This window comes from Ipomoea triloba, chromosome 2, assembly GCF_003576645.1.
Source record: "Ipomoea triloba cultivar NCNSP0323 chromosome 2, ASM357664v1".
Classification (NCBI taxonomy): Eukaryota; Viridiplantae; Streptophyta; class Magnoliopsida; order Solanales; family Convolvulaceae; genus Ipomoea; species Ipomoea triloba.
In genome coordinates, this window is record NC_044917.1 from 14,781,646 (window position 1) to 14,791,973 (window position 10,328).

The following is a 10,328-nucleotide window of genomic DNA, read 5'->3' on the forward strand; positions in this document are numbered from 1 at the left end:
GGGGGGGGGGGGGGGGGGGGGGGGGGGGGGGGGGGGGGGAACAGGGCGAGAAGCAGCGATTTATCTCGGGCTCAAGATTGTGAGCTCGGCCTGAGCAGGAGGCAGGTGAGGCAGCAGCGAGGAAGGTCAGTGATGGTAGAACTTCGAAGGCGTGATGGACGGAATCACTGATGGGTGAGGCAGAAGGGTTCCGCAAATCGTCCGTTTTTTGTTTCGTTCATGTTTTTTTTTTTGGACCATTGACTTGCGCTTTGTGTGGAAAAGCTCACTTTTGGCCACTTTGTCGCCTCACTGGAAAAGCGCGTTCAGGGGCACGCTTCTCCACGCAGCTGCGCATTGCCCAGGCGATGCGATCCGCTGTTGCTTTTAACAAGTTTGCTGATTACTTATTTCATGTTATAGTATTCTGTACATCTCTTTACTAGGCTAAATATAGAGGTTTGTAGCTAGAGTTTGCAGCTAATAGTATATTAATATCCCTTCAATTCTCTCAAAATCTGGAAAAACCATTATCCTAAAACATAGAAAATGTTTATAGTCAGGAAGCTTTTATTTTGTCAGTCTTTCTTAAAGACATGCACATTAAAATTTTCACGTCATCTTATAGCTAAATGCATACACACATTAATCAGGATGGAAAGAACTGCCAACTTAACATGGCACATATCCACCAAGGCAATATCAGGATTCAAACTATTAACTATCTATACAAGCCATGCTAAGTCAGGCAGTCAGCAAAACCAATTGGGTAATATTTTAAGTACTTAACTAGGCTGCTGCCAGTTTTAGTCATATTTCTGCACAGACCAGTTGGGTAATACTTTCACTCCCCAATTTATTTCTAAGGCCAAAGAATTTCTCTAGAAGCTTTGCACTTTGCATACAAAATATGAATTTTATTAACAACTTCCAGATGAAATTACTCAACAAACGTGCCTTGCTCCCCAATCTTGTTACATTTGGTTAAGTAAATTTTATGCATATATTCATCCTCAACTGGAAATCTGTCACTTGGTACCAAGCACCCAAGTAGTTTGGCATAAAATGGATTAATAACTGAACAGGTTTATTCTTGGAATTATTTTGGTTCTCATTCCCATATTAGATATGAAAACATGAGACTGGCCTATGTATTGAAGTATGAGAACATTAAAATTTTAGATCATACATGTTAAATTCAATCCTACTACACAGAAATAAACAATGAGATAATAAGAGCGCACAATCTCAATCCCATTTGTGAATTTGATAGCATCAGAATATTAATAATACTAATAAAAAGAGCAAAGACGCAGCAGAGTAGATCAAAAGAAAACGTTAATCCATCGATTCTAGATGAAATTAAAACCACCCTACGTGTTATCGAAAAGGAAAATCATTAGTCTCTGCTTGAATAATGTAATTGTATGATCATATAATCCAATTTATGTCCACAGAAAACGTCAAGGTTTGCGAAGGAGGGTGTACCTTAAGGACAAGGTGGGGATTAAACCAGACCTCATCAATGTAAGGGATGATATGATCAAGGAAATTGGGCCTCAAGTAAATGATGGTGTTCGCCGCCACAAGCCCCGCCGTGACGGGCGGTTTCCGGTCGAGTCTGCTGTACTCGGCCACGGCGTGCAGCGCCAGCAGTGGAAGCATGCCACGAGAGACTGAAACCCCCCTTCCCCGTCCTCGATCCATCAATTAGCCGATGGAAAACTCAAATCTATCAGCTATAATTTTCTGATTCTTGACTGCAAATGATATAATAGACGTATGAAATTCAGTGAATTTCAATTAAGGAGTACATATTATTTGTTGCCATGTTGAGAAGGGTCTAGAATCTAGATGCTTATTGGGGAAGAAAAGCAAAGGTCAACAGAATCAAGAAAAATCAATTTTTTTTATTGATGGATAATCTGTTGTATAATTCTTTACAATGATAAATTTTAACAAAATTTATCTTTTTGGTTCCTAAGATAATTGTAGAATTTATTTTTAGGTCTGGGTCATACTCTCATGATCTGGACCACCTTGCGATGCCGTTTTTGTGACTAGCTCAGTGACGTCACCAAAAAAGTTATAGAGCACGTGGCTCGTGGTCCGGAGTCCGGAGATAAGCTAGTAGTTATTATTTTTGTTATTTTTGCTTCCTTTAAATTTGCAATGAATGTGTAGAGAAGGTCATGGATGAAATGAATACAGACTATTAGGGTCCGTTTACTTTTCTCTGTTTTCTATTCTCTATTCTCTGTTCTCAATTCTCTGTTTTCGAAAACTGAAATTGAAAACTTGTTTACGAATACTTATTTTCGAAATGTATTCTCCACTTAATAAATTAAAGATGCATTATATACATATACTTATAAGTTATTTTATGACAAAATATTGATTAACTGCAATAATTTAAAACATTTTATTTCATTACGAAATATGATTACAAAACATTACAAACAAATTTGAGTACATCATCAATTATTATAATTTGTCCAAAGTGCATTTGCAATGTCTAGTTGTAGCATTTGGTGTTGTTGACTCATATCTAATTGTATGGTATCATTTCCACCTCCACTACTACTTCCACCATCATCCAATCCTATGTCTTGTGTTGCATACATCATACCTAATTAATCATCCCTATCTTCCAACCGTATGAAATTGTGTAATGCACAACATGCAAGAGGGATTTGTCTTTGCCTAATCAATGGGTAACCATTAATGGACTTTAGAATTGTAAATCTTGCCTTTAAAAGTCCAAAACACTACTCAATCACATTCCGCAATGATGAGTGTCGATAATTAAATAGGGTTTGCTTATTTCTTATTCGTCCTTGCCCATGAAAGTCATTCAAGTGATAGGGCTCCCCGCGGTATGGTGCCAAAAAACTCGGTGCATTTGGGTAACCACTATCAACAACGTAGTAATAACCTATTCATTTGAAAAAAAAAAAAAAAGAATATATTTAAGAAGTAATAAATTACGCTAAGATAAATAATTGAAATGAATAAGTTATTTGAATACTTTTACCTTCGGATGGCATAGGAAACTGACTTTCAGGCTTTGAAATTGCATCTAAGAATATGCGAGAATCATTTGCACTTCCTTCCCAACCCGAATATACGAATGTAAACATCATATCATGCGAGCAAACCGCCATGACATTTTGGGTCACCATTCTACCTTTTCTACCTCGAAATGTGTTTTGCTTTGATGCAGGTGTCCAAGCTGCAACATGCGTTCCATCTATAGCACCTATACATTTCTATCACCAATATTGTAATATTCTTATTAGATACTTTACATAAATAATTATATTAATTTTATTATTCTACAACTACCAACATTACCTCAAAATTGGGATACCATTTGGGATTTCCCAAAATTTATGGTTGCACCGGTCCTTTATTCACGGGCTTAATGATTTCATTTCCCAATCGTACAAGTGCACGTATGACACGCTTCACACATTTATGCACAGTTCTAGTGGAATGTTGAAACCGCTCGGCAATTATACGTTGTGCACTTCTATGCGTTAGAGCTAGGAGACCCATTGCTAATTGTTCCTCCGCTGATATATGCTTTGTATCTTTTAATGCATTCAACCCCTTCAATGTATCACATAACTTTTCGAACACACGGGACACCATCATAAAAGATTGATAACACATAGCAACATTTCCATGCAACATTTCTTTGATGTAATCATTACCTGAAAGGATTGAGGTCCTACAAGGAGTCCTTTCTACATCGTTCAACAATAAGCATGCAGCAATAATGAGAATTACCAGTGCATACTCATCTTTATCACTATCACTAGAGCTATTAGAACTACTATAACTCAGTCGGCATACTCATCGTACTTTCCTCTTCTCTAGCTTTTCGACGGGTTTCTTTTGAAGAAATACTCATACTAACAGTATCCAATGCATTGTAAATCTTTTCCTTCAATCTCTTGGTAGTGCTCTTCCTAGTGCTACCAACAATATCCATCAAATCGTCTAAACTCCTTTTTCCCTTGGAACCGGTACCACCTTTAGTTGCAGTTGATGATGGCATTGCACAATGCAAGAACTCATCCTCATCAATGCGTTCCTCATCAGAGGTTGGTGGCATTTGCGAGGAAGAGTTGGCAAGACCTCCATTAGCAACAGATCGGGCAAATACCTCAGCCATTAACTCATCATGTTTGCAACCATTTCGCTTAAAAGTCTTGAATAACCTATGCTTCTGTTTCAACCATAAATGTGTATATTATTAAATTATACAAAAGAATGAAATAACTAGGTATCATTATTAAACTAATAGAATAAGAAGTGGTTTCATACCGCATAGAATTTATTCCATGTATCCTCACATGCCTCCACAGTGTTTGTAGTTGGATTGTATGTTACCCCCGTATGAGAAATCAACTCAGAAAACATATTGTAGGTCATTTTCAACCTATTATCCTTTCCTTTAAGTTTAATAGGCCCGTAACATGACTTAACAGAGTCTATCATCTCACGATCAATTTCAGTCATTCAGAGGGCATTAATGAAAGCTTTCCATCCTTACTTTTTTTTACTCTTTCATTTAAAATTCTTAAAAATTCTATAACAGCCATATCGGGCCATTTTGCGTCGTCATCATTGGATTCTGCGAACTTATTCATCTAAGAAAAAATAATATGCATTATTATAATCATATTTGCAAAAATAAATATACAGATTACTCCGTACTAGATTAGGTGAAGATAGTGCATGCTTGGCACAACTAATAGGGGTTAACACCATGCTTGGCACAACTAAAAGTACAGTAACATGCCAACAACAATTCATAATTGAGTTGCAATAGATATTCATTTCAAGAGTTGGACACAAGAGAGACATTATTATAAGATTACCACAACACATAAGAATCATCAACACTGCTTCACAAAACCAAAAGAAACACGCATCATAAATGCTTCACAACACTTCTACAAGAAATAAATAAGCATAAGAGTAATTTAAACTTGCACGAATGGTGAATAAAATAAGCCAATTATTGAAAACTTTTGCAGTAGTTTGATTGAATGAGATTATGAAACCATTTCTCTACTAACTTACAACTAAAAGTAAACACTCCGAAAATCTTTGTTGGAGTATAATTCATACATGTCTGCAGAATCATAATCACACTTCCAAACTAAATGAATAAAACTGGAAGTTACTTAGCAAGTTGAAGGAAAGTTCAAAAGTAAAAGATGAAAGATCCCTTTTGTCTATGTAATTTTGGAAATTACAAAATGAAAAGTGAAAAAAAAAGTCAAAAAAAATTGTAGAATGATGATTAGAGTGAAGGTAGCTACTGGGTAGATTAATAATTCTAAATCTTATCTAAAACACAACCATTTGTCTAATATGGAAGAATTAGCACAGATCAGTCCTCCACAGACTTTCATCTTTGAGGTGAAAAAAGTGAACAACACCTTCCCACCCAAAAATCTGTTTTACAATACTATACTAACCAATTGCTAGTTCATGAGAAACACAACAATGTTCATTTTTCATCAAAGAAATTTTCATAGGAAGAGATTAGGTGCACTGCATACATGCAAATCAATTTCAAAGAGGACATAGATAGGATTCTTAATTAGTTTCTACTGCTCCATCTTTTACTTACTGTCTATATAGAAATTAGAAAGGAGTTATGGACTTGTAGATATATAAATTGCAGTTCATAATTTCAGCAGTTCATAGTTTCAGTAGAAGACATAATCCTAAAATGCAAAGGCTCCAATAGTAATGGCTTACCCTAGAACGAGGTGATGGGCATGATCCAACAGATGACTTTGGTGACTCCGTCTTTGGAGTGAACTCGCCCACAATAGATAGATCTGACTGGAGTGTCGCCGAGTTTGGTCGCCAACTGGTACAGAGCTCCTCAAGAACCTGCGAAGAAAGTGAAGAAAGTGAAGCTGTGAAGAAAGTGCCTCGCCCACCCACCCTAGACTCGTCGTCGCTGGAATGAAGAAAGTTCCGCTAGGCTCGTCGTTGTCAGAGTGAAAAAGGTGAACCTGTGATCCCAGACTACGGAAATCGGACTACTGAAAACAGCCTCTTAAGGGGTATTAAAGTTGTGAAGAAAGTGAAGAAGTAAAGTGGTGATTGAGGGGACTGTGGTGTGTTTTCAAATCAGAAAGGAAGAAGGTGAAGAAGAATAGGGAGGAAGATAGAAGAAAAGTGATGCTGCTAGGATTCAATTACTGTAGCTCTTTTTACTGTTCAGCCGTGTGTTTTCAAATCAGAGAATCACTTTTAGGTGTGTTTCTGATTTCTTAATAAATGGAGAACTATTCTCACTTTTCAAAATTAGAAAACAAAAAGTAAACGCCTTTCCCAATTTTGGAAAATTTTTGAAAATTTCCTAAAAGTAAATGCACCTTTAAGTTTTCTTCCTCTGTCTACTCTAAATTTCTCTTCCTTTCTTCTACAATCCTCTTATTCTTATGTCATTCTCTTCATTTCTTCTGCAATATTCCTTTATTCCTTTTTCTTTCTCTGTTTAATTCCGTTGGAATGTTACATTTGGTATCAGAGCTCTAGGCTCGTGCTGGTATGGCGAGCTCCGTGAATCGATGATCGCTTCTAGAGGCTTGAAGACAAGGTGATGGAGTTTGAAGGTCTGATGGAGAACAATACGCAGGAGATGCAACATCTGAGGACTATCATTAATGAGTTGAGAGTGGAACTGATTGATCTCCTGAGGTTAAACAAACTACCGCCACCGCCGGTGTTCTTAACAACGCCGGGAGCTTCTTCGGTCCATGGCCGAGGTAATATAGCACCAAATCCCCCTCCTGTTAGCACTTATGAGGTTGGAGAAAGCAGTAACATACTAGGAAGAAGGCCCCAAAACCCCACCGTGGTTGTTCCTATTAGGGGAGCTAATGAACCTCGAAATTTTGATATGAACATAAGCCATGCTGTTAATATGAATGCTCAGAATGAACTCCAACTACAAGCCCAAATTACTAGACCTATAGCTGAATTTCCACAGTTTGATTATGCTTATCCTAGATTATTAGTTCGAAGATGTGATTTTTTTTTTAATGATTTCCCAGACCCCTATGCATTCTTACTTGGATTACTTGACTTTGTATCTGAATGGTAAGGTAGGAATATGACTTGAAGGCTATGTGAGTAACCTAAGGGATGAATTTGTTTGGAGGGATTTTACCCAAGGAATTTACAGGAGATTTGGTATCGATTCGGTGTCAATAGAAGAGGAGTTCACTGCCTTAAATAGATAGGTAATGTGGATGAGTTTACAGAGAAGTATGAAGAATTAAAGAGCTTGATGTTGCAGGATCACCCATACCTCACTGCGAATTATTTTCTCAATCACTATATCTGTAGACTCACACAAACCATCAGGTGCTTTGTTAGAGCATCCAGACCAACTACTTTGGAGGAGGCTATATGGTTAGCTAAACACTTTGAAGAAGGTATGAAGGCTCCATAGTTTTTCCCTAAGCTTCCATTTCAATAGAGGAATCAGATTGGGGATCCTAATGACACTCCTAGACTGTTACAACATGGTTAGGAAGGAGGTAGTAATACAGTGAATATGAGGAACTCTGAGATGGATAGACTGAAGAATCAAAAACTATGTTTCTATTGTAAGGAAAAGTGGCAGTATGGCCATAAATGTAAGCCAAGACCTACCTTTGCTGCAATAGAAGGGATAGGGAAGGATAATGAATGGCAAAAACCGAGTGAAGGAGAGCAACAAAAATCTGAAGAGGTTAAAGTATCACTATGTACAATGGTAGGTGGTAAAAGTATGAATATCATTAAAATGGTGGGAACAGTTAACAGGAGACAGATTACAATTTTGGTGGATACTGGGAACACCAATAGCTTCGTGGATCTTACTAAGGTAACTGAAGAGGAAGTTTGAAAGGGCAAAACCATTGAGTGCCACTGTGGCAAATGGTAAAAAATTGACATGTGATACAGTGTGTAAGGATTTTCAGTGGGAGGTTCAAAATGAGAGGTTTACCAAAGACTTTAGGTTGCTGAGGTTTGAGGGGTGTGACATGATCTTAGGCATGGACTGGATAGACCAGTTTGCCCCAACTCAAATACACAACAGACCACTAAGCATATCCTTCTTTAAAGATGGCATGACAAAAGGAGCCAAGATAAGAGAGGTAACTAAGAAAAAGGTAAAGAAAAAGCAGCAGATTAAACACAACAATAAGGTAGCTCCACAAATACTGGTGTAGTGAGTCAATTTACCAAGGCAGCCATGGGAGGATTATCAACATATGATAAAGTAGTTCTAAATTTTGATCCTTAGGGACAATGATCAAGTGAAGCGGAGGGGAATGTCATGATTCGGACCACCTTGCGATGCCGTTTTTTTTACCAGCTTAGTGATGTCACCAACAGAGGAGATATCATGTGGCTCGTGGTCCGGAAGATAAGCTAATAGTTATTATTTTTGTTATTTTTGCTTCCTTATGAATCCAGATTATTAAGTTTTCTTCCTCTGTCTACTCTAAATTTCTCTTCCTTTCTTCTGCAATCCTTTTATTCTTCTGCCATTCTTTTCCTTTCTTCCTTTTTCTTTCTCTTTTTAATTCCGTTGGGTTGTTACACACACTCACTTTTAATTCTAAGTTATTATTGGCATTGCACTTTTTGTCTTTTTACAGTTTACTAATAAAACATTAGGGACGAAATTTACAATTTTAGTATAACTCAGGGACGAAAAATGCAACGCAAATGATAATTTAGGGATGAAAAGTGAACCAACACCCATGGACAAAATTTACAATTATTCTACGGAGTATAACTTAGAGACGAAAAACGCAATTTTTCTAAATTTTAACTATCATATCAATCAATCAATCAATCAATACTATATAAAAGTAAAATCTTCCTATTTCATTTTTCCCGCCCGAACTTTTGTAGTCAATTAATTAAATATTTTATTGATTAAATAATTAATAAAGCTTATTTGGTAAGAAAGTGTAAAATGAAAATTAACTAATATCTATTATTTGGTAATATTGTTTCTATATTCACGTATCAATACTATTAATAAAAAATTAATAAAATTTAATTGGTAACAAAATTTTATTTACCAAATTATGAGAATAATTAAACCATTATAATTGTGAGAATAATGGAAACAAATTATGCATAATAAATTAAAAAATTCCTTGAATTTTGCATAATTTTATAAGAAATAATAATTTATTAATTATTATTTAAATCAATAATAATAATTCAAATACTTATCTATACTACTATTAATAAAAATAAAATCATCTTTTGTGAAATTTTCACCCAAACAATAGTAAAGATAAAATGGAAAAAAGAACTTATATTACTAATTGATTGAAAATATAAAAAGATTCTTATGAAAAAAAATGAAAATTAGGCAAATTAAAAAAAGAAAATGATATTACTAATTGACTGAAAATATTTTAAAAAATTTTAAAATCTAATTACACTTCTTTTGTAAAATTATACAAATTTAAAGTGAATGATTAAAAGTAGAATAAAAAATAAAAATTTGTCGTGGTGAAAAGAGCAAATGGAAATAAAAGCTCTCTAAAAAAGGGGGGGAAAAAAAACAGAAGAAAGAACTATATGTGGACCCAATTTGTTGACGTCAAGAGACCCCTTTTCCTTCATTCATTGACCGAGAATTTTAATACTTTTATTTTGGCCCACCTTATTTCCACGAGTAAATTTTACTGTGCGTAATGCATTATTAAAATTACTCACGTTCTAGACTTATAAAGCATGTGAAAAGATATAAATCATGATAATTTAATTTCTTTTTTCAAATATTACCTACTGTATTAGCGAGTTAAATCCGTGCGGATAAACACATTCATATAAATAATAAATTTTATGCATATAAATAGTGAAGTTAAATTTATTGAATATCGTGTTTATGAATAAAGGGGTGTGGAGTGTACCGAATAAGTCTAGTTATGTTTTACAAATAATGAAAATGTACACACAATTAGTTAACCTTATGCATATAAATAATAAATCACCAAGTTATTTTCATACTATTTTGTATAATTCAAATAATAAACATTATGTATAAAAATAATGTACCTTATGCATAGAAAATAATGTACTCTATACTATACATGGTCCATCTAATAAGCATTGATTTCCACTCTACCATTTCATCCGCTTTTGTTTTTATTTTTATAATTCATGTTTCTCAATTTTATTATACTATATTTTATATAACTCATAAACTTGATCCTACACTTCTATACACGAAGAATTCAATCCAAACTCAAATTTCTAATGTTTATTGCAGAAATTGAATTCTCACCAGTTAA

At 35.1% G+C, this 10,328-nt stretch overlaps 1 protein-coding gene across 4 annotated transcripts in view; it reads right to left on the reverse strand.

Annotated features, from left to right (window-relative positions):
* Nucleotides 1-1,803, reverse strand: part of LOC116011424 (rhomboid-like protein 14, mitochondrial) — a 6,178-nt gene extending 4,375 nt beyond the window's left edge. For all 4 annotated transcript variants that reach the window (XR_004097022.1, XR_004097021.1, XR_004097023.1 and 1 more), the window contains exon 1: nt 1,468-1,803. Coding sequence is in view for 1 of the 4 variants with exons in the window: in XM_031250986.1 (XP_031106846.1) it covers nt 1,468-1,686 (219 nt within the window). In the remaining 3 variants the exon portion in view is untranslated. The remainder of the gene's footprint in view (nt 1-1,467) is intronic.
* Nucleotides 1,804-10,328: the final 8,525 nt, after the last annotated feature.